General features: G+C 43.3%; 1 protein-coding gene across 1 annotated transcript in view; it reads left to right on the forward strand.

Annotated features, from left to right (window-relative positions):
• The first annotated feature begins 1,946 nt into the window (after positions 1 to 1,946).
• The window catches only part of GC (GC vitamin D binding protein), a 31,665-nt gene continuing 7,956 nt past the window's right edge, over positions 1,947 to 25,655 (forward strand). The window contains exons 1-6 of the mRNA XM_073002091.2: positions 1,947 to 2,730; positions 15,955 to 16,024; positions 19,098 to 19,230; positions 20,848 to 21,059; positions 23,349 to 23,481; positions 24,684 to 24,778. Coding sequence (XP_072858192.2) covers positions 2,667 to 2,730; positions 15,955 to 16,024; positions 19,098 to 19,230; positions 20,848 to 21,059; positions 23,349 to 23,481; positions 24,684 to 24,778 — 707 coding nt within the window. The 5' untranslated portion in view covers positions 1,947 to 2,666. The remainder of the gene's footprint in view (positions 2,731 to 15,954; positions 16,025 to 19,097; positions 19,231 to 20,847; positions 21,060 to 23,348; positions 23,482 to 24,683; positions 24,779 to 25,655) is intronic.

Consider the following 25,655-nt stretch of genomic DNA (forward strand, 5'->3'; position numbering starts at 1 on the left):
TTCCGATACTTGTCTACCATACAGTAATATTTCATGTGCAACTCATGGTGCTGGAAGGAATTCTTAGGGATGTCACTAGTGTCAAAACATGTCAGCATCTCGGGCATCCTGTCAATGTGGCTATTACAGGAAAAAGGAAACACTTGAAAATGAGACAGATAACGTGGGCCCCATGCATAAATTCCAATGTGTGTCTAAAGAAACTGGAGCATTTTAGGCTCATTATGTATATTTAATGTTGGCTTCCATGACTGTGTTTTGTATAGCCAAGATGTTGTTTTCTTTGACAAAACTCTGACCTCGGTAAAACTTCCTTTCTCCTGAAACGAGAACTCATTATTTTAGCACTTCAAAGATTAAAGCTTATCCATTGTAAATCAGTTGACAAATGTTTTGCATTAGCTAATTCCTGCTCCTAATGTGAGGATAAGGAAATCAACCCTGAGTGCTCACTGGAAGGACAGATCCTGAAGCTGAGGCTCCAGTACTTTGGCCATTTCATGAGAAAAGAAGACTCCCTGGAAAAGACTTTGATGTTGGGAAAGTTTGAAGGCAAGAGGAGAAGGGGACCACAGAGGACGAGATGGTTGGACAGTGTCATCGAAGCAACCAACATGAATTTGGCCCAGCTCCGGGAGGCAATAGAAGATAGGAGGGCCTGGCGTGCTCTGGTCCATGGGGTCACGAAGAGCTGGACATGACTAAACGACTAGACAGTAACAAATGTGAGGATGTTTATGTCATCAGTGCTTGAAGTGTTCATCGCCATCGCTAACAATACAGTTGCCATTGGCTGTATCTCACTTCCCGTGGTCTCCGTTCTCCTAACTCAACAATTAGTTCCCGCCACTCAACAAATAATCATTGATCCACATGGCACAGAAACATCGTGGTGCAATGTTGCATTCCACCTGTCTGAAGGATCAGATTGCAGTCCACCAACGCGACAAACGTCACTTTACAGGTGCTATGAGCCTTTATTGTTGCTATATACACCTTGAAGCTGACTTAACATGGCCATCTCTTCAAAAATCGTTGTCTGTTTTTGTCAGGAAACGGGTTTGTGCATCACTGGCGCAGATATGGGACAGCCGGAGAAGCGTGGGTCAGTTAGGGTGCCCTCCAAATCACTGAAGGTTGCTTCAGAGTTTGGGGAGTCAAAAATGCTGATATTTGAACAAAAATCCTTGGTTTGCCTTGCTATAGTAAAGGAAGCGAATGCCAAAGTCAACTGGCAACTCCAATAAAAGCCAGAACTTCTTAAGGTAACTCTGCTCGTTGAGCCCTAGGAAAGGCTCAGATTTACATCACTGGACACTATTCCCCAGCCACCCAATTAAATGACTCTTACACCACAACGCATGGCAAAGGGAGGGTGACACATCGCTTCTTAGACTGACTGCATTCTAGGATTTACTTGTTTTTTTCTCTCTTTTAAATAACCGCAGAGACTCTTCCCTGCCCATTCAAATGAGTGTCTGGATGAACATGGGATGGGTAATCGGCTCTTTTCTATGTGCTTTCTTTGGGAAAACTCTTATTTCACAGAGTTTCATCTCGTCCTGTTCCCTTTTTCAATCCTTTCTTCTTGTAACAGTCCGCATGGCGAATGGGTTTATTCAAGAAAATAAATGAATTAACAGTTTATTTCAATTGAAAAAGAAAGGTCTACATCTACACTTCCTGTTCCTTCTCTCCCCTTCTTCCCAATTTCCTCTTCCTCTTCTTTGCTGGATCTGAAACTTGTGATGTCGAGGAACTCCTGGTTCACTGTAGTACATGTAGGATATTGGAGGACTGTAGAAACAAGTGTTTGAACAGTAGACTTTCATGATTTAATCAATGGCTTTAGACCAGGAAGAGGAGGGAATGTTCCTTTCGATAGCAAAGACATACTCTCCTATGTTGTTCTGAATTTCTGGTTAAATTCCTCTAGTTGTGCAGAAGTGCAGGGATTCATAGAGCAGAATAGCTTCATCTTCTCCAGAGCAGACCACTCATTTCTCATTAACTGGCACTTACAGATTCAATAACTTGTTCTGAGACGTTAGCAAGAAAAAGAATAAAAAGTATCATTGCTTACAATTGATCAGACCAAACAGCAAACTGACAGACATGACTACTTTCAGCAACAGACTTAACAGACTCACTGCTTTCAACAGACAACAGAAAAGGGAAAAAGCACTGAGCAAAGAGGCAGAGCAGTCTTTGAATGCAGAGGCAGGGAAAGCATGATTGGTTAGTGCTGGATAGATTGATTGATAAGCCACCCCAACTCAGAAAGGTGGCTTCCAGCCAAACCTGCTAAAGACAGCATGCGAGGTTGCGAAACCTCCAACAATTTCAATGCAGTGAGTTCTACAGGCAGAAAGAAAGGTTGCCAGAGCCTTCCAATGTTAATATTTAAAGCCAAATATTGTTTGGGGTGGATAAGCATCCCCGCCAATGTCTGTTTGCCTGCCACAAGCCCTCTGACTTTTATCTCTGCCAGGCCAAGGATACCTTCCCTGTTCCCCCCACTCGACAATTAATCATTGATCCAGAAAATTGAAGGGGTATAAGTAGCAGGGTTAGGGGCTCAGCTATTTTTGCGAAGCAGCCTGAAAAAAGCAAGCTGGGATTAATCTACACTTTCCTTTATGCAAGTGTAATTGCTGGGAGCAAGAATGAAGACTGTGGCCATCAGCATCTTTCTGCTTGTCTTAACATACAGTCATGCTCTGGAGAGAGGTAAGCATTTCATACATTATACAGAGAGAGATCGAGGGAGGCCCTATGTTTCTCCTGTGAAAAAATTGAACTAAAATTGCTTCCATTTCTCTTTGACAAGAAAGAACAGGCTTTGACGTTTCTCTTTTTAGACATAATCCGTAGATATTTGCCACTGAACAATAAACTGTGGTTTAAATGGGCTGATAAATGCCTTGACTGCCTTTGGCCCTTTCATGGTGAGACTCATTGCTGCTCGCTGGGGGCAAAACGTGTGATCTGGATTCAGAAATATAAAGGTGTTCAGAAAAACTCATTAGGGCATGAAAAGAGTGGCTGGGGAAGAATGCAGGATAGCGTATGCCCGGCCTCCATGCAAGGCCACCTCTGGCATGTGCCAGAGAATCCTAAAACCATCCGGGGGCTGATGGCACAGACTATCTACAGAGATCAGGCATAACCTAAGGGAATCCACATTTCTGTCTCGCCCAAGAGCTCCTGAAATGCTGGAGTCAACACTATTCCACATGTTCATTTTAGGATCAGAAAAAGGTCTTTGGTTAGCTGTACCCTTAGGCAGAATGAGGCACCCAACTCAAGTGGCAGATCCTGAGCGGTTTGGAGGTAGCAGGGCCCTTGACGACTCCTTGTTTTGTAGGACAGGACTCTGTTGTCGAGGGAGCCTGCCCTTCATGCCATAAGCCAGCCCACTGACTTTGAGTTCCATGGGACCACCTACAGTGTTGTTGTTTAGTCATTAAGTCGTGTCTGACTCTTTGTGACCCCATGGGCCAGAGCATTCCAGGCCCTCTTGTCTTCCACTGCCTCCCGGAGTTGGGTCAAATTCATGTTGGTCGCTTCGATGACACTGTCCAGCCATCTGGTCCTCTGCCGTCCCCTTCTCCTCTTGCCTTCACCCTTTCCCAACATCAGGGTCTTTTCCAGGGAGTCTTCTCTTCTCATGAGATGGCCAAAGTATTCTCAGCCTCAGAGCCAGGATCTGTCCTTCCAGTGAGCACTCAGGGTTGATTTCCTTCAAAACGGATAGGTTTGATCTCCTTGCAGTCCAGGGGACTCTCAAGAGTCTCCTCCAGCACCACAATTGAAGAGCATCATTTCTTCAGTGACCTGGTGGTAATTTTTGGCTATTAAAGTCTCCCCTGTCCCTGGTTCAAGCCCCCCAAATGCTTCCGTCTGTCAAAATGGAACCCTAAGGAGCCTTAGAACCTTAAACAGGAGGACGGGAACTTTTCATTTCAGAATTAATTAATTAAAATTAATTAGTGGTCTTGCCGGTTCTGGATCTTTTGCCTCTACAATGTAATTTTGCACAAACAGGATTTTGGCCAATGTTACAGATCACCTGTCATTGCGAGAGATTAAGTCCTTGAGGACTGTGAGTACGTGTGATGATTGTTAATAGCAGGAGCTTTTCTCTCACTTCCCATAGTTTGCAAATGTGCTTGCTTTGTTTTGTGATCGGTTGTTGGAAGGGCCAACAGGGTGCCTGTTTGCAATCATGGATTGCTCAGTTATGTAGGTCTGCCTAAATCATGTATCTAAAACACAAGATGATAGCAGCTCTAATGTCGGGTTTTCTGGAGTTCAGAGCTTGCACTTTGAATCACCAGTCATTTAGCCCTTGAAACATAGGGAACACAGCCTGTCCTCTCCTCAGGCGGCAAAATATTGTGGGTCAGCCCTGCTCTTTTCACTGAACTGGATCCCCTGGTTTTTTTTAACATTCTTGGCCACATGGAGATTGGAATTCTTCCTCATAAATATATGAAGTTTGGGTTTGCATGATCTAGAAAAGCTTATTATGGGAAATCAGGAACTGAACTGAAGGTTGTTATGTAAACTGTCTTGAGTCCCTTTATTGGGAGAAAGATGAAATAAATTAATTCGGGGGGGGGGTGTAGTAGTCCTAATTGGTCCTATTGTGGATTGCACAAAACTATTCACTGCAACTTGCATAACTTAAAAATAATTATCTGGAGCAAATTACCATCTTTTTAATGAATGTTTTTGTGAGTCAGAGAAGATTAAGAAAGACTTTACAGGTAACTCTCTGACCTCTCTGTGTTTATAAAATTCTTGGCCTGCTCACTCGCTCTGCCACCTCTCACAATGTCTCTCTTATCGATCAATATTCCTCAGGGAATATCAATAAATTCTGAAGAGAACAAAACTAATTCTGATGCAGGGGCTGAAATCCTGTTGTTTAGCATAGTAACTCATGCTTTTTTTCTTTCGAGAAAAGAAGACCGACGGGAGATATGATCTTACTTTTCAGATATTATTCTGGCTATACAAAAAAACCCAGCATTTTGAGAATGGAGATAAGCAAGGGCTGAGCACCGTCTGCCCTCCAGATCTTTGGCACTACAATTCCCACAGTTCGTTGCCATTAAAAAACATGGCAGCCAACTGGGGCTGGTCACGAGGATAACGTAACCTCCTGTGACAACAGCTCCACTGACGGCCAATCTATTTCCACTAAGAATTCAAGGTGTTACTTCTAGCCTATAAAGCCCTAAATGGCTTGGGCCCAAGTTATCTCAAGAGCCATGTCTCCTTTTATGAGCCTGCCCAGGTGTCAAGATCATCATGGGAGGCCCTTTTCTCGGTCTCACCATCTCACAGGTGTGTTTGGTGTGGACAAGGGGGAAGGCCTTTTCTGTAGCTGCTCCTAGACTCTGGAACTCCCTGCCACTGGAGGCCCGACTGGCCCCATTTTTGTTGTCCTGCCGCAAGCAGACAAAGACCTTTCTCTTTAGGCAAGCTTTCCCTGAGTGACTGGCCATCAGTGAGGGGTTTTTAAATGGAGTGTTTTGCCTCATTGCTTTGATTCTGTTTTTCATGGTTTATGTTTACCATTCTTAGGGTGGTTTGTGTTTGATTTTTTAATAAAAAATATTTGTATACTTAGGGTTTTAAATATAGTTTTTTTAATGATATAAGCTACCTTGGGTCCTTTTTAAGGAGAAAGGTAGGGTAAAATAGAGTTTAAATAAATAAATAAACAAAACAAACAAACAATGCTTAAAATATATGGGGGTGGGGCATTGGTTTCTCACCTATGGTCTATGGTGTTCCTAAGCAGAAATAAACTTTTGGCATCAGAATATCCCCATTAAGAGCAGAATTCACAATAAATGGTTCATTTTTTCCCCATCAACAGCAAAAAGTCAGATTTTTCCATTCTGAAAGTTACCAAAGCAAGAATAGTCAGGATGGGAGGAAAAGGAAAAGCCCCATTACTAAACACAAAGATTATTTTGAGGAATTCTGCAAGTAGAATATGCTCTTTGGTGAAATTCTGAACACACCATGAGTAAAGCTGTAATCCTCTCCTCACTTAGCTGCGATGAATCAGTTTCATTGTACTTTGTGAGACTGGCTTCTGAGTAGACATGGATGGCTTGCCTGGTCATCTCTCCTCGTTATTATTACCTTTGGAACTTACCGTATTTTTCCATGTATATGACTATATTTTTGTCTAAAATCTTTAGACTAAAAAAATCAAGGGTTGTCTTATACACAGAAGTAAGCTGAAGAAAGAACAAAAACAAGTGGAGGGGAAAGCAGGGATCAAAGTGATCCTGCAGGGCTTTGATCCCTTTCCCCCTACACTTGCTAAGCCCCGCTTAGATTTCTTAATTTTGGATTTTAAAAGTGGGGGGCATCTTATACATGGGGGCATCTTATACACGGAAAAATACAGTATAAGCAGTGGAAGTTAAATGGGTGCCACTCTCCCTGGGCTGAACCTGGTCCATTTAGCCCAGCTTTGTCTACTCTGACTGGCAGAGGCCTTCCAGAATCTTAGCCAGTGACCTTTCCTTGCTCAGTTGCTTGAGATCTTTTCAGTGGAGATGAAGCACCCAACCTGATGTCATCTGCCTGATGTCTAGTCAACACTCCCCAGTGGGTTCCGGTCACTTCCAGATCCATTAAAGCAGTGGTTCTTAACCTTTGTTACTCGGATGCTTTTGAACTGCAACTCCCAGAAACCCCAGTCAGGACAGCTGGTGGTGGAGGCTTCTGGGAGTTGCAGTCCAAAACTCCTGAGTAACCCAAGGTTAAGAACCAGTGCATTAAAGTAGCTCCAAATAAGAGAATTTGAGCCAGGGGTGATCGGTGTCTAGTTTTGGAAGGATCGGTTGATTGACCTTTTGTTTCTGTCCATGGTTGACCCTCCTTGGAAAAGACCCTCATGTTGGGAAAGTGTGAGGGCAAGAGGAGAAGGGGACAACAGAGGATGAGATGGTTGGACAGTGTCACTGAAGCGACCAACATGAATTTGACCCAAATCTGGGAGGCAGTGGAAGACAGGAGGGCCTGGCGTGCTCTGGTCCATGGGGTCACGAAGAGTTAGACACGACTTAATGACTAAACAACAAAGTTGGTTAACTTGGTATTAATCCCATTAAACAAGAGGGATTTGGAGCAGTGTTCTACCCTCGGGGAAAGAGCCAAGGAAACAACCACTTAAAGCTCATGTTCTCAGCATCCACATCTCATTTCAGCAGATTAATTCCACCTTCACTTTCAAGGCCTTTATTTTCAATACACCAGTTTCCTGATAAACACATTTTGTTGTTTTTGCAGAAATGTGTTCTGTCCTGCCTCCCTTGCTCGATAAGCCCCGCCGTATTTTCCTGGGCTTAAAGATTGCAAATTATATGGTAATTAATTCTTCACTTGATTTGGAGAGGCGGTCGTAGCAGTGTTGTGTTTTATCAAGCTCCGAGTGGATTTTCTTGACGTAAGAAACTGGAAGTTTGCATGTAAAACATTTGAAACTGGTTTCAAGGCCAGCAGGAATGTTCCAGGAATGCCTCTTGGTGTGGAGAGATCTTTGGGTGAGCAGGCAAGCATCCTAAAGAAGGATAAAGGGCTTGTTCACTTCTGTTGCTCTTTGTTTCTCATGGAAGTAAGTAATAGTTTTCCAGAGGACTGGACGTGGACATGCTGGAATCACTGTGGTCCACAATCTCCAGGCTCTTCCCCCCACATGCACCACTTTCTCTATATTCTAGTGTTCCAAAAATATTGCAGAAGAACAGTGCAGAATGATTCATTAGGGTAAGTGGGGTACTGCACCCCCACTCCCCCTAATAACTTAATGAGCCTAACCCAAATTAGCCAACTCCTGCTTGTCTCTTTTCCAAAGGCAGAAGGTCACAGATCTGCTTTTCCCTTCCAGCTGGGCTCCCAACTAGAGATGGGCACAGACTGCAAAAATAGTGGTTAGTGACGGTTTGTGGTTCATCGCTATTCAGTTGACTAAAGACTACTTTCCTAGGGGGACCAGCTTTGGAGGGCTATACAATGGACATTTCAAATCCAATCTTTGCCAGAGTTTGAGGAGATGGGAAGGATAGTCAACTGAAGAGAGTCAACTGAAGACTTACTATGAGTTTGGCATCTCAACCTCAAGCAGGGGTTGTTCTACCACTCCCAGAAATCCCACATTTCAAAAACCACGAAGCGTGTGAATCTGCAACGCCAATAAGAGTTTGGCATCTCCTTTCATTCTGGGAAAGCACGTTTCTCCAAAGCACACCCCCCCCAAAAAAAAAACACCAGGAAATGGCCCAATTTGTAGGGTTATTTGTCTTTTTGGTTTGGTTTGTGCCCATCTCTCCTTGCAACATCACATTCTGTGTATTGGGAGGGAGAGGGATGCAGGAGAAGGTAGTAGCATTTCTAATTTGAGGTTTTGCACTGTGCCACTGAGTTCTACAGTGAATGAATGAGGTGGGAAGTAGTAGGGCAATGTCTGAATGAATGAATGAATGAATGAATGAATGAATGAATGAATGAATGAATGAATGAATGAATGAATGAATGAATGAATGAATGAATGAATGAATGTCTGCTGCCTGGCCAGCCTCCATATTACTGTGTGAAAGTATGTAGGACTGAATTCCCAAATTTGTCTCAGCTTTGCCTGTTGTCTCCCAGTCTCCTCATCCCTGGGTGCTCTGCCTTCCAACCCACCAACCACAACGGGCCTTAGTCACCGTGCTGCAGAATTGTTTTACTACAGAGTTGAAAGATATGTGAGTGTATGTGAAGAGCAGGAAACTTGCATCCCTTTGCCTCAATTCACGTGGCTCTCTGCCTAATTCCAAAAGTCCTTCAAAAGCAATCAGATGTCTAGAGGTATAATCTGCCCCCTATAAGTGTGCTGATGGGGAAAGTTACATTTCCTGTTTTCATGTTTCCATAGTCACAAGGATTCACACACAACAGCATATGGCCTGATACAACAACTTGATTATGTGCCAGTGCCTATTCTTCTAGAACGGTGGTTCCCAACTTTAGGTCCCCAGATGTTCTTGGACTACAACTCCCAAAAATCCTGGCAAGCACAGCAAGTGATAAAGGCTTCTCGGAGTTTTAGTCCAAGAACATCTGGGGACCCAAGGTTGGGAACCGCTGCTTCAAAACATTGTTTTGACCTTGTAAAATGGTGGAGGGAGAATTAACTCATCCTCATTGTCCCTAGCCTTCTGGAGGAGCCTCTCCTTCAGTAACCAGGAGCTACAGTACTTTAGGGACTCTGTGGGAGACACCTTCCTCTCTGTTCATTCAAAAACTTGTTGTAGGATTAATTTATTGGTTTGCTCTACAATTGGCCAGTGAGTGATATTCTAGATACAGATACAGCAAAGGACCAAGAAGGATCTTGGAATCGTTGTAGATCACAAGCGGAATATGAGAGCCAACAGCGTGATACAGCTGCAGAAAAGCCAAATGCTATTTTAAGCTGCATTAACAGAAATATAGTCCCCAAATCCCATGGAGTACTCGTTCGTCTCTACTTGGCACTGGGTTAGGTCTCATCTTGATAACTGTGCGCAGTTCTGGACCCCACACTTCCAGAGGAATGCTGACAAACTGGAACCAGTTTAGAGGAGGGCAGGAAAGATGATCACGGGACTAGAAACCAAGCCCAAAGAGAAAAGACAGAAAGAACGGGGCATGTTTAGCCTTGAGAAAGGAAACCTTGAGGGGAGGAGATATGATAGCATTTTTCAAATATTTGAAAGGCTGCGCTACAGAGGAGGGGCAGGATCTGTTCTCAATCATCTCAGAGTGGAAAACACAACAATGGGCTCAAGTTACAGGAAGCCAGATATCAAGAAAAACATCTTAGAGCAGTACGATAATGGAATTAGATACCTCAGGAGACGGTACGTTCTTCAATCCTGGAGGCATTCAAGAGAAAATTAGACAGCCATCTGTCCGATGTAGTTTGATTTGGATTCTTGCATTCCAGCAAAAGTTTGGACTCGATGGCCTTAGAGGCCCCTTCCAGCTCCATTATTCTCTGGTTCTCTGCCAAGAGTCAAAAGAACTGCACTTGTTGTTATAAAGCTGCTAATTATTAGCTACTTTCTCATCCCGACCTGCTTTTGCTGATTTCCAAGAGCCCTTGCAATATTGCTGGCACTCGAAGAGACCAGATGGATGTTTCATAATCTCTTGTATCGTGATATTGTTTGACATCACATCTCCCATCTCTGGGCCAATGAGATCCTGTTTTGGCAGCAATGTAAAAAACGTCCTGAAATTACCGAGAGACACAGACGACTAGAAACAGCACTGAAGTGCTAATTAAATCAAATATGAACACAATGTTTTGCAGACAATGGGAGAAAGTTCCCCCTGCTCCCTGTTTTGAGGGATGGTGCAGGAAGGACTTCCTCTTCCAAACATCTTAGCAAATTTTTCCAAGGACTAAACAGGGTGAAGAACATCCTGATGGTAAGAACGATTTGACGGTGGAATAAACTAGCTTAGAAAGTAATAGACCCTCTTTTATTGGAAGTTTTTTTTATCAGTGATCATCAATCAAGTATTCTGAAGCTGTGCATTTCCTGCAAAGACAGGGTTTGGAGTGGGCGACCCTTGAAATCTTTCCAATTCTGTAATCCCATGATTTTATGGTGGGTTTTTATGATATCATTCTTTAGGATATATATTTTTGGACTACATATCCCATAGCAGTTCTCCTTGACAGAAACCTAAATGTGGCTCAGCTGGAAGAAAGGCCTCAACGGGGAGGCTCTGAGTCACTGCTGGTAGGACCAGGGCTTTGTAGCATTAAAGGGTGTGTGCAATAGCTGTAATGCAAGGTTTTGGGCTTGATTGGTTGGTGTATTGCTCCTGCTTGTGCAAGGGGATATCCAGGGCCTCTTTGCTCAAGTGTAAGTTGTCTAATTGCAAGAAGAGTTTCCTCCGGTGTACCAGGAACATTTGTACAAATGAACAGTCTGAAACTGCTGTGCTTCCAAGACTCAGCACGCCTACAGTGTTTAACAGACGCCTGGCGTGCTGGAGGCGGGACTGGGAAATCAACTTAACTAGAAGAACAAATAACCAAGCCAAGAGGTTAATTGCTTTTCTTGATCTCCCAGAAGCTGTTAATCATCAACGCCTAGTAGCCCTTGCTTTGGTGGCCAAACTGTCTGTCTATTCTGAGAAACACTGTCATAGGAACAGAGACAGATATCTTGGACTGATCCATCTTAGTGCAGGGGTTCTCAACTTTGAGTCCCCAGCTGTTCTTGGACTATAATTCCCAGAAATCATGGCCAGCACAGCTAGTGATGATGGCTTCTTGGAGGTTTAGCCCAATAACATCTAGGGACTCAAGGTTGGGAACCACGGCTCTCGCTCCTTATTGCCTACAATGACCGGTTACGCTTCCAGGGTTTCAGTGGAAATACTTTCTTTGTCCTAACTGGCAATGCTAGGGATAATTCTAAGGCAGAGTGTTTGCCTTTGGACCAAACCTCTGGGATCCAAATTTAGGGGTCCCCTCTTTCTTTTTGAAATCAACCCATACTATTGAAAGCAGAACAGTTGTTATTTGGAAAAGAGGTCATAAGGAGCCACGCCGTGTTAGATAATAATCCACAAATTTGGCCTGACTTTTGACTCACCCCGTCTCTCGGGGGGGGCGGGGAACGCTCTTTGAAAGCTCATGGAAGAGCGACATTCGTGGCTTTTAAGGTTGCCTCTTGCCTTCAGCCTAATGGCAGTATCTTGGGAAGTCCAACCAATCGCCTTTGGCAACTAAATCAGCAACCACTTTGAGGGATTAGCCATTCCTTTGTAACTCCTCGGGCCCACGCTGTGGCCTCATGAATCATGGTGGCATTGCCTTTGGAGGTTTCGTAATAGAGGCACAGTGTGTCGTTTGTGAGGATTATTCTGTGTAAGGTGAAGCACAAACCAAAACCAACATCCATCCTTTCAACAGTGGGAAATGCAATATTACCCTCTGCAGGACACTTCCAGGAACAGCAAGCATTTATTTCTCCACAGCTGAGGATCCAGAGGACTCAAAAGTGTCCTAGCTTGAAGACGGCATCAAAGTAAATGCCTCGAGGCTGACGAGTAGCTTTATGAGAGAAAGACTATGGATATTCAACAACAAAGTTTGGCTTGCCACTCAGTTGTAATTTTTATAGCTCTGTTTGTTTCCACGTTCAGCGTTCTGCCTGCACTGAACATAAAAAAAAGGATCATGCTGCGTGGTGCTGTCTGGTTATAATAAACAGGCTTACCGCTGAGGCTGGCTTTAAAGCAATGCCTGGATCACAGCAAGGATGCAAAAAAAATCTCTAAATAATGGCTGACTTTCTCCTTCTCCTCATTGCAAGCTGATTCAAGTCCCCACTGGCATCAATTTGCAAAAACTGGCAAAATAAAACAACAACACCTGCACAAAACTTTCATATTTCATGTACATTTCTCTTCATGCATACAATTCCATAGCCTTCGCGCTTTCTAGAAAAAAACATCTGTAAAGTTTGTGCTTTCCTTTAATCATGCTTATAAAAATGTATCTCTCTGCTTGCAAACCGGATCACCGAATTCTGAAAAGTGCAGATTCCAGCATGTTCTAGTTTGTAGATAAGTCTAAATTTCGTTCCTCTCTTGTGGTATTGAAAGGGCTGTTCCCCTGGCCTCAGGTTTTGGCTCTGAAATTGGAGGGCGTGGGATGCTGTTGAAGTATCAACCACAACTCTCTCTGGTTAGGTGAAACAGGATGATGGACTAAATAGGTTTTTAGCCTGACCCTGCAGAGTTTTCCTTATAGTCTTCTATCTGAGTAAAGAGGCCCATGGCAAGACACTCTGTGCCCTTCCATTTTTAATAACATCATCTTCAAAGCATCCATTAACCAGTGAAAGCTTGCCTACTCCAAACCTAAAGAGCTTTCTTATTTTGCAGTACAGTCATTTCTCTCTTTCTTAGCTTTTTAGAAAACTAAACGCTGTAAGAACACTGTTTAATTTGCTTTAAGCTAAAAGAAATTAGCTTACACACACACACACACAGAGAGAGAGAGAGAGAGAGAGAGAGAGAGAGAGAGAGAGAGGAGTTATTTTTCCAAAGAAAGTCTTTGTACTGCTTGGTTGCTATGGTCAGAAATTGCTTTATGGCTGCACCATCCTACCCTTGGAATTTGGTACCAAAGAAAGTTGGTACCCCTAAAATATAGTGTTCAATGTCTCTAAAAGACTCTTCTGAGTACCTAAGTACCTTGTAAAACTACAAATCCCAAGTACTGTACTATAGAGGAAGGTTGTTCAATTCTCACGTGCCCTCGTCTCCAAATGAAAATGCCTTGTTTTTGTTCTTGCTTAGTGTATCAACAAGGGAGAAAGACCAAATTTCATGCATCCAGGTGAATGTACAAAATTTAACAGCTGCCTTCCTGTACGAACATTGAAAGAGCTGGAGCATGGAACAGATTGTGTGCATCTGTGTGAACAACAATCCCTGTGTTTTTCTACTTGATCTCTGTGCATCGTCAGCTTCAGAAAATAAAAAGGTTCTCCACAAATTGTCCAGAATACAGTACAACAGAATGAATAATTCAGAATAAGTAACTCAATTCTTTATGGTCCAGTGAGAGGTGGACCATAAAGAAGGCTGGCCGCCGAAGAATTGATGCTTTTGAATTGTGGTGCTGGAGGAGACTCTTGAGAGTCCCCTGGACTGCAAGGAGATCAAACCTATACGGTCTGAAGGGAATCAACCCTGAGTGCTCACTGGAAGGACAGATCCTGAAGCTGAGGCTCCAATCCTTTGGCCATCTCATGAGAAGAGAAGACTCCCTGAAAAAGACCCTGATGTTGGGAAAATGTCAGGGCAAAAGGAGAAGGGGACGACAGAGGACGAGATGGTTGGACAGGGTCATCAAAGCAACCAACATGAATTTGACCCAACTCCGGGAGGCAATGGAAGACAGGAGGGCCTGGCGTGCTCTGGTCCATGGGGCCACGAAGAGTCGGACACGACTAAATGACTAAACAACAACAACAGAATAAAAAGCTGGTCACTCTTTTTTAAAAAAAATTAAAATTTTCCTTATAAAGGTAGGGTAAAGTAAGGGGCAGCTGGGATGGGGTACCCTCAGAGAGAGCGTGGATTTGAACAGACACATTACAAATCAATATTTTTCATAGTACTTCTATACATTCTCTTCTAGTAATAGTTCCACATATCATGAAGAAATATAAACAGTGAGTGAGAGGGAAAAATCAAATTCAGACAGATATACATATTGATTATGTATAGCTGATAGTCTTTATCCATCATTTATTCTGTCTCTTCTGCAGCCATACAGATAACTATGTGTCAGTCCACTATTCTATCCATTGTGTAACTGTTTATATAATTGTGACCAAATTTTCCGATGGTCCTTTTTCTTTTGCATCTAGTCAATCTGATAGTATGTCCATTTCTGCAGTTTCAAGAGGGTTTTATCTATCACTTCATTTATTTGCAGTGTTCTAGGTTCTTTCCAGTGTTTCGCAAAAACTATTCTTGCTGCTGTTATAATATGAATAGTTAAATATGATTTTTTTTCTGAGTCTTGTGTATCTGGCAAGATATTTAATAGGAACAGTTCTGGTACCATCGGTATTGAAGTTTCTAATATCTCTTGTAGCATCTGATTCACTTTACTCCAGTATCTTTGGGTATCTTCGCATATCCACCACATGTGATAAAATGTTCCTTCTTACTGTTTACATTTCCAACATAGATTTGAAATCTGGGTGCTTATTTTAGCCAGTGTTGTGGGGGGTCATGTACCATCCGTAGAACATTCTGTATATATTCTCTTTAAATACAACAGATTTAGTGAATTTTATATTTGTTTTCCAAATTCGTTCCCATTGATCCAGTTCATTATGTCCTGCATTCTGTGCCCATTTAATCATATACATCTTTACCACTTCCTCTTGTGTTTCAAAATCTAACAGAAAATGATATAATAACTTAATATATTTCCCCTCTGATTCGAGAAGAATTCTGTCAAAAGGGGATATTTTCTAAGTAAAAGCCCTGTTGATTATCTTTAGCAAGCCTTGATAATAATTGCGATCGCGCCCACCAATCCATTTCGATGCCTTGATCTACTAATGCCTGTTGAGTTTTGATAGAACCATCAAGATTTAAAACCTCACCATGTCTTATTATTTTCTTGTTTTCTCTCAGATATGGTAGAGCAAATGCTTCAATTGGTGTCCCCCAATGCGATACTTTGATATACCTTTGGTTTTTCACTTTATTCCACATCGACAGAAGTGCCTTCCTTAATATATGGTTGCTAAATTGTTTAAAATCACCAGTCCTGTCATACCATAAGAAGGCATGCCAGCCCCATTTCAAAGCTGCTCACACTTGTTCCAGAGACAAGAATTCTTAAACTAGCCAGATATTCTTGAAAGGCTGTCCCGTAGTGTGAAGACAGCTCATCTCAACCAAGAAAGATGTGCAGGGTAGACGCAAACAGACATCATTCTGTCTAATTATAGAGACCCACTGAAAGTCTGGAGGTACTTTCATGTTTTCCAACATCACAGGAATGTAGGAGCAGCACAGCTGTATGCTGTCTTAAGATGTGGTGGGGAAGACATTGAAGAGAGTGCCATCGATCTCATCAGGTGTTAGACACTGACCTGAAAAGTCCTAGTTTTGCTGGAACCAGAAAAGAGTTCAAAGCATTGGAAGTATCTGTGGTTCATTGAAGCCCAGCATTGGGGGAAGAGGGATATTTATTTGGTTTCGGTTTTGCACAAAAGATCATCCAAAAATATATTCTTTTAGCTTTCTCACTGTTCAAAACGTAACAAGGATTTTAGACCACACATGTGACAGCCATGCAATTGGATTAATAACCCTTCCTCCTGTCTGCTTTTTCAGGAAAAGATTACTTCAGAGAAAAAGTTTGTCAAGAATTCAACCTCATGGGAAAAGACAAGTTCCATACCGTGTATGTATTTTGAAGCTTTCCCACATGTTCAGCTTTGCTGGCATTCTGTGCAACAGCCAAAACATGGACTATTGACTAGTACAGGAGATATATACTATCACTTATTATTTCTGGGCAAAGGTGCTCCTGTTTTAGTTTCAAAAATACTAACAGGAAGGCCTGACAGAGTCGGATCCTGAGCAGAAACTGCTGGATTAGGGCTGGTGGAGGCTGGTGAGTCAGAGATCCAGAGTATAATGTGGCAGAACATCATCTTCTAAAGTGGAAATGAGGCCTTACAAATGCAATGTGACAGAATCTAGAATCTATTAGGCTTTAAATGGCTGCTAGTGAGGGTAATGGAGTATGGAAAGAATATAAATCATTATGTACTTGTGGAGTGGTGGAGGGATAAACTTTGAAGGAAATGTACTCATCACAGTAGTTTCTACAGTAAGAATGGGGAAAGTGTGGCGTTAAAACCACCTACTACTGCAGATTTTTGACTTTTTGGTAAAATTCCCCTTGTGATGCACAGCAGAAGTTCAAAGATTAACAGAAGAGAACAGCTTCAAGTTCCCCATATAGTCCACCCCTTTCTCATTAGCTGGCACTTACTGTCTCAGTCACTCACTCTGAGACTTTAGTAGGAGAAAGAATTAAACATTTCAGTATTTAGAGTTGGGAACAGCAAACAGCAAACTAAACAAACAAATAAACGTACTGCAACAGGTGAAACAGAAGGAAACAGGATGGAATGGAGGGGCAGGGCTCTCTTTGAATTCAAAGGCACTATTGGTAAGTGCTGGATAGATTGGCAATCACGCCAGCTCAGAAATGTCCCTTCCAGCCATACCTACCGCAGGCAGCATGCAAGCTTGCAAAAACTCCAACCCTGACAGCCTTCCAGACAGTCTTTGTGGCCCCTGAATATCTCTCAATAAAAATACATTCTGTCTCCCCACCCCACCCCCAGAAATAGTCAGTTTTCACTCCTGGAATTCACCAGGAGCAGTGGTTTAGAGTAAAGCCCCCAACTCAAAAGACACAAAAAGGAAATTGGAAGCAGGTTTGTAGAAACATTTGGGATTTTTTTTTTCGTACATCAATCCCTGCTGGGTCCTGGTGGTGGGAAACTAGAGCCTCAGATCCTCTGAAGATTGTTCCTTAGCTGTGGCCCCGTATGAAGTCCAAAAACCAGGCAATGATATTGATCCCTTTCTGCAACAAGTACCAAGAGAAGGTTTTGTAAAGCTTCATTCTCCACTGGAAGCCAAATCACCCCAAAACTACTTTGTTTTACAATAACAGTACATTGCTAGCCGAACAAAATCTATTGTTGTCCAAGTCTTCTGAGAACTGAAGCTCACCTCAGAAGGACCAGAGAAGTTGAAGGAGGACAAGAAATCGTACTCTTCGCTCATCACACTCTCACCTTGTAAATTTGGGCTCCACTGTGCTCCTGGGAAGGGACGTGATGGCACTGTGGGCTAAACCGCAGAAGCCTGTGCTGCAGGGTCAGAAGACCAAGCAGTCATAAGATCGAATCCACCTGACGGAGTGAGCGCCTGTCGCTTGTCCCAGCTCCCGCCATCCTAGTAGTTCGAAAGCATGTAAAAATGCGAGTAGATAAATAGGGACCACCTCGGTGGGAAGGTAACAGCGTTCCGTGTCTAAATCACACTGGCCATGTGACCACGGAAAGATTGTCTTCGGACAAAACGCTGGCTCTATGGCTTGGAAACGGGGATGAGCACCGCCCCCTAGAGTCGAACACGACTGGACAAAAATTGTCAAGGGGAACCTTTACCTTTACCTTTACCTATGCTCCTGGGATTATGTTACCAGATAATTCGAATCTTGGGTCTTTGTATTACTGCTTTTCATCCCTTTTTAAATTGCCAACTTTTCCTTTAAAGGGATAGCAAGTTCTCCGAATCATTTCAGACTATTAAAACCCTTCCATGAAAACTCTTGGGTTTTTTTTTTCGTTCCTTAAAAATACGAATTTGCTTTCATATCTTTCATAAAAGAATTTCAGTCGTCATCTCCAAAACATACACAAGTTTCTAACTGGATCTTTAACTGATGTAAACCTTTAAACAAATAGGAAAGATGCTACCATCATGTTATTATTAGAAACAAGTTCTGTTTAAAGTGGAGCCTGTGACTCTTAATTAGAGCACAAAATGAACCACGAACCGAGTACCCCAACGAACTGGGTTGATTCACGGCTGGTCTCACTACCCAGTTCGAGGATCCTGTTTTGCCGAAGCAAAAAAGAGACACCGACCTTTTCTGCCTTGGGCATTTCATTTGCTTCAGCAAAGGGGGATCCCCGCCTGCCCTCTTCACACTGCCCTCGTCGCTTCCAACTATCTGCTCCTGCCACCTCCGCCTTGGGTGGCATCGTCATAGGCAACAGACCCGGCTTCCCTACCAAGAGCTTGTCAGTGTCTCTGAGCATGATCCCACAGTGGTTCATTTGTCAGGGTGGTTTGTGGTTCATGGTTAGCCATGGACAACAAACCACAAGTTTTGCCGTCCATGCTCATCTCTACTCCTAAGCTAAGAAGATGGGGGTATTTGTATAGGAATATGAATACCCCACACACAGGTGGCGTTAACAAGGGTCCAGCCCCATGGGGTTGGACGGTCCACTCACCGATCTGCCATGGACACATACATCACAATTCTATGAATGGTGCCGCAGCGCACAATCCGCTCGCCACTCTTCGACCTTGCAGTGAGGCTTGTCCTCCTGCCTCCAAGAGTAGTGAGCAGATCGTGCACTGCAGAACCATTTGTAGAATTGTGCCATCCACATCCACTGTGAATCGGTGAGTAGACCATCTGGCTCCATAGGGCTGGACCCTCGTTAATGCCACCTGTGCAAGGATCTTCGTATACGAATACCCCCATCTCTAATGTTTATTCTTATTTTTGACCTCAATCTGGTGTTTCTTTTTTAAAAAAAAATGTAAAGAGATTTTTCAAGGTTACATTAAACCTACTTATTTTGGGGGGGGGGGAAGAATTAGATTATGAATCCTCTTCAGAGATTATAATGACTCCCTCCTTTTTTTCTACGCAGAGCAATTGCCTTAAACAGCAAAAAATATTCCAATGCCACCTACGAGGAAGTCACCAACATTGTGACTGAGATCGTAGCCCTTGCAGAAAAATGCTGTGTGGAAGGAGCAGACCCTGATTGCTATACCACCGAGGTACGTTTCTGTAAGGCTCTTTCATTCTATTCGGCTCCTGTCTTTCTTAGCTTAATGATGTCATTATGAAATTAATGGATTATTATTATTATTATTATTATTATTATTATTATTATTATTATTATTATTATTATTATTATTATTATTATTATTATTATTATTATCATCATCATCATCATCATCATCATCATCATCATCATCATCATCATCATCATCATCATCATTATTATTATTATTATTATTATTATTATTATTATTATTATTATTATTATTATTATTATTATTATTATTATTATTATACGGGGAACTTTAAAAAAATATGCCTCTGTGCTTCAGATTTGCCACAATGCCTCAGAGCAATGCGGTGTCGGGCCTTGTGGGAAATTTAAATGTTGGCTAAATCCAGTTGTCTAATGATGCTGAGAGAGCCACAGCTAAACCAGTTTTCCACTGCTGAGAAGCCCATTTAGCCCCAAAGGAAAAGAGCCTTTAGATGATGCTTGGCCTATGCCACGACCTTCCAAATTCTACAGCCAGCCATGTTTAATTAGGTAACCCTCTTGTTTGCTTCTTGGCTATGATTCCTTCCTGGAAACTGTTATTTGTCTCATTAAGGAAACCAGCTCGAATTCCTGCACACATATATGTAAACAAACACATATGTGTGTAGGATGTGAAGCATACCCATTGTATTCCTTCTACTCATCTATTTAATCATCTTCCTCCTCAACTCAATGAAAAAATTGTCACACCCTTAATAGCCAGCAGAAAATCAAGACAAGCAGTTCCCTTAAGGCCTTTGCGATTTGCACAAAACCTTTCTGTGCAAAATTAATTCAATTCATTTAAAAAAAACCTTCCGTTTTATGAATGTTGGATGTTGTGCTTCATCATTAAAAATGCCAGGAAACGGCCCAATATTGCTGCACAATATTGTGCCCGCGTTGCCAGCAGGAAAAAAGGATGCCAAGCTTTACACAGCAAAGGGCAGCCTGAATGTTGACAACACCCATGGCAGCAGCCAAGATGGTCTACTGGATACCCTCTTCTGCTCGCTACCATTCACAAAGGAAAATTCCAGAAGCTGATAGCTTTTTCCATCCGTTAACCCCTTCTCACCCAAAACCGTCAGGGCTGCTTTTCGACAAATGTGAATGGTAGTTAGCGGGTGATATAATGTATCACCTGCACATTAGAGAGTTTTCAAAGAGGTGTGGGCACCTTCATGACACAGAGATTGGGCAAAGAGAGCCCTTGTTTAGGAAGACTAAATATATAGTCCATTTTCAGAAGCAACAAAACACTTAGTACCATGTGCTAGGGACGTGATGGTGCATTTACTGATGACTGAGAAAACAAATATGCACGAGTAATAGCACAGTATTACTTGAATCCCTTAAACTTGTTTGCAAACTTGGAGGTATGTTTCACCTGGCAGAGGCAGCTTCGGAGTGGCAGATTTTAAGGATCGTCATTGTGTCGTTCACTTCAGCAGCAAAAAGTCTTGAACCATTCTCCCTGGGACAGTGAAATCACGATGAAAACATTAACCACCTCCCCCTGCCTTTCCCTCCCTCCTCCTGCTGTTCCTGTCTCTCTCCTGCCCATCATCTCCAGTCTTCAGCCCTCTCAGTCAAGTCCTGCGATCCAAATGCTGTTTTCCCAAAGCATCCGGGGACGGCTGCTTGTTGTACTGAGGAAGGCTTGGCTCGGAAGCTCTGCCTGGCAGCCTTAAAACACCCACCCAAGGAGTTCTTCTCATACGTTGAGCCCCAGAACGATGAGCTGTGTGAAGCCTTCAAGAAGGACCCCAGAGGCTTTGCAGATAGGTAAGTTATAGAACGAGGTGCTCACTTCCAGTGTCCCATTAATTGAAGACTAGACATGGGAATGAATATGAAAATGAACCAGGATATTTGTTAAATATCCCCGATTTGTCAGATATTCGTTGCTTTGTACTCTTGGGGTCCAGAGACCCCAACGAATATGAAGCAACAAATATAACCCTTTTAATATTTGTCCCTTTGTTCCCTATCTGCTTATGCTTCTGTGGATCAGCTTTTGCTCAGAGGGATTTTTCCCTTTGGGCGGCTTGCTTAGCAAGTGGAGGGGGGAAAGCAGGGATCAAAGCAATCCTGCAATGCTTTGATCCCTGTTTTCCCCCTCCATTTGCTAAGCCCTCCACAGGAGGCTTAGCAGGTAGAGGGGGAAAGCAGGGAGCAAAGTGCTACAGGATCGTTTTGATCCCAGCTTTCCCTCCTCTTGAGGGAAAGCAAAAAACCTGAAAAAACCAACCAAACAACTGACAAATGACGAATTGATTTATCACAAAGGGACAAAGAGCAAAGGAAAATTCCAGAAGCTGACGGCTTTTTCCACCAGTTAACCCCTTCTCACCCAAAACTGTCAGGGCGATTTTTTTTTCTTCCTCAAGTTACTGGGGGAGCAATTCCTGGTTCATGGGTTGTCAAGTCTGATGACCCATGAAGCAAGACGCGCTTCGTCCCCATCTCTACTGAAGACTCACATTCCAAACCAACATTTTGCTGTACTTTTCAACTGTTACAATGCGTTTTTTAAAAAACAAGAATTTATTTCATTTCGCTTTATTCCAATATAAGGGCCCACAATGTCTTACAAAATGGTTAATAAATATGCATGGCTAAAACCTGAGATTACAATACAGTAAGACTCCCTTATCCATGGGATCAGTATCCGCTTATTCACTTATCCATAGTCTGAAAATATTAAAAACATTAAAAGAAAAATCCTGAGAACATGTATTTCCAAAGATGAAGTTATCAGAACAGGCCACTAGAGGGCACAAGAGACCATGCTATGTATACCATTCACTATATAAATAGCATTTGCTATAACCCATGTTTTTCTGCTTCCATGACAGGCCTTGGAACCCATTTAATTAGTAAATTAAAATATTTTAAAACAATTCAAAGTATATCATAAAAAGCTAAAAGGAAGAAACACCGCATTATGCTTTAAAAGCCATTTGTTCAGCTGCCTGTTTAGCAGCCCAAAGCCTGTACTTTCTGAAGAAAACTGGAATGGAGATCTATAAAATCTTCCTTGCCTGAGAGCAGCCACTTTAAAAAGGTCCTCTCTTGTGTCCTCACCACCTATCAAGGTACAGTGGTGCCTCGCTAGACGATGATAATTGGTTCCACTGAAATCACTGTTTAGCGAAATCATCATCTAGCGAAAAGCATTTTCCCACTGGAATGCATTGAAATCTGTTTAATGTGTTCCAGTGGGGAAGAATCGTTGTCTAGCGAAGATCAGCCATAGGAAAGCTGCTTTGCGAACCGCTGATCAGCTGTTTAAATAGCTGTCTTGCGAAGCTTAGGTCCCGAAAACACCTGTTTTGCGAGTGCGGAGGGAGCTGTCAAAATCGTCGTCTAGCAAAAATCGGTTTGCAGGGACCAAACATTGTCCAGCGAAATTCCCCCATAGGAATCACTGTTTTGCGAATCGCTATAGCGCTCGCAAAAAGTCAATGTCTAGCGAAAAAACTGTCATGCGGGGTAACTGTCTAGCGAGGTACCACTGTATTGGGATTAAAAAAACAGCCTCCCCCAAAGATATTAAAACCCTGGGGAGACTCATGTGTTAAGATGCAACCTGTTTTGTGTTAGAGGAGTGCTTCCCAGTCTTGGGTCCCCAGATGTTCTTGGACTACCACCCCCAAAAATCCTGGCCCGCACAGCTCGTGGTGAAGGCTCGTGCTAAAGGCTTCTGAGAGTTTTAAGCCCAGGAACCACTTGGGCACCAAAGGGTGGGAAGCACTGCATGAGGTTCTGTAAGAAACAAGATCACCTTTGGGATCATGTGGGACAAACATGAGAAAATACAAGTACAAGAACAGGATTTTTTTTTCAATGAAAGACTATGATGACTAGAATTCTCTCCCCACTATGGGGAAAAATCCATGAGGCGGGACACCTAAAAAAAATGAACATCTCATCTGGAAGTCTCATCCGTGTACATTGGCGATAAAAAACCCCAAGTCTGTTTTGCAGACAATTCTTACTTTAAGTTGACTTTCTGGGTTGAACTCATCGCACGGCACCTTCTTAAGGTCTCTTCTGTGTTCCACTGTCTAGGTTCCTGTATGAATACTCCACCGACCATAGCCATACCCCAATGCCGCTGTTGCTGGCCTCTGCAACAACTTATCTGTCCATGGTTGGGACTTGCTGTGTCCATCCGCAACCCACCGTCTGCTTCCTGAAAGAGGTCAGTGCCTTCCGTTCTTCTCCACACAAAAATGCCTCTCATGTTCTTGGCTGTGTTTCCCTCCCCCCAAAAAAAGCAAAAAGGGAATTGTAACTCAGCTTAATGGCAGCCCAAAGCAGAGGAGCGAAGACAAGATCAAAGGCAAGTCAAATGTGGAGAAGTAAGACATATTTGGGACCACTCAGCTCTGTGGCTTCAAACAAGAAATGTAAACTCTAGATGCAAACTCAACTTTCCATCTGCTAAACTGGGCAAAAAAACCCTGCAAATTACTACCTGCAGGTGGTTAAAGCACGGAGTGGATTTCTGTGTCCCTGCCAAGCTAGCGGCAATGTTCAGGTCCTACAGAGAGGAGTGGCCAGTAGGGCCATTTGGAAGGCCTCCACTCAACCAGGTGTCATACCATCATGTATACTGAGAATAAAACCAACCAACTGTAGTTTCTTAGCTATAGAAAACTCTCCTTAATGGGCCCTCTCAGATTTGCTTGGAGCTGCTACTGCTGCTAAATATGAACCAAGAGATTTACCCAAGGTGAGGGAAGGAGTCTAAATCCGAGTAGACATGGTCTAGAGGTAAAAATCCAATCAATCAGTCAATCAATCAATCAATATGGAGGCCGAACGACATTCAAGCCAGAGTGATGGGGGTACAAATGCCAGCCGTGGATGACGTTACTCCAGTGCTGGCATGGTGTTCCAGTGTCACGCATTCTGCAATTCACTCACAGAGAGAGAGAGAGAGAGACACAGAGACACACAGATACAGACAGACAGACAGAGACAGACAGACAGACACACACACACACACACACACACACACACACTGTGTGGGAAGGTCCTGCCTCGAGAATGGAGGAGGACTTCTCCCTGTTTCGTGCGACCGATTTGTCCAGCTTTGTGCAAAAATGTACTCTTTGCCACCGCGAGGGCCAATTGAGAGCCACAGGAAATCTCAGCCAGCCCTTGCAGGTAGGGAGAAGAACATGCTGGTTCTCGTCCTCACCTGCCAAGGTGAAACAAAATTGAATCTTCGCATCCCTGCTGGGAGGGAGAATGGGAAATTCCTCATTTGTAATCCTTGACCGGAGGTGAGGCCAAAAAGAAGCTGGCAGGCTAAAGTGGGGGATGGTTGTGGGCCGTACGAAAGTATTCCTGCAACTGGTTTAATCTCTTCCCTTTCATTCCCATTTCATTTTGCAGAGATTGGAGCGGAAGCCTCTCCAGGGCCTTGTCCATCTGTCCCACAAAGCGTGTTCCCGGTATGAGTTGTTTGGGAAAGAAAAAACAACCCTCAGGTAAATCCTTGTGTGTCCTTCAGAACCACCACCTTGGCCTCTGACCCAGAGATAGCAATAGTTAAGAGGGAGATCTCTTTGGGCTCGAATAATCACAGCACAGAATCCTATTTTACTGCCACATGTCAAGGGATGCTTTTAAATTACTATTCCCCAAAATGTGCCAGAGCTAAGGAACCCTAATTCTAAAGGACTTTCTCCCGGGTAAATGTGTTTGGAAGTCCTTTTTTCCCCACCAGGCTCTTTCCTCTCTCTTTTTTTTTAAGTGCACTTTGGTGGCAGCAGAATAGTTCTTTCCTAAAGAAATTTTTGAAGTGTGCAATTGGACTTTCCTTACAGGGATAATTGGGATTGGAGTCCCATTACCCCCTTGGAAGTACAGAGGTGGCTGGAATATATCCCTGTGTCTTGGGATCCATTGACTCAACAGGCTGTTTACTGGAAGCAGCAAAGTTCATTTTGCTAACAAAGCTCACAAGGTCCAAGCATTGAGCAAAGGTGGTCCACATACCAGACCACAGAGAGCAAAGGGCTCCTTTCCCCCCCTCCAAGACCCAAAAGACAGCCAACCACTCTCCACTGCCTCCAACCAGTCCCCCTCTTCCTCCTCCTTTGTCTCCTTCTCCTCCTGGCGATCCATGCCCCTCCTTCCCACCCCACTGTTCCTCCATCTGTCCCTGCCCTCCCAGGGACCACCACTGAGTGACTTTGCCTTCAGGCTGCCCCAGAACTGAGGTCTCCTGATAGTCCACTGGAAGGCCCATGGAAGAGGTGGACCGCCCACTGGGAAAGGTGGAAGCATCTCTCTACAGGGGTCCAGTGAGTTGGGTTAGATCCAGGGGGCCCTGACAGACTGCATTTGCCTCAACCCCCCTCT

Source organism: Pogona vitticeps, chromosome 5 (assembly GCF_051106095.1).
Source record: "Pogona vitticeps strain Pit_001003342236 chromosome 5, PviZW2.1, whole genome shotgun sequence".
Taxonomy (NCBI): Eukaryota; Metazoa; Chordata; class Lepidosauria; order Squamata; family Agamidae; genus Pogona; species Pogona vitticeps.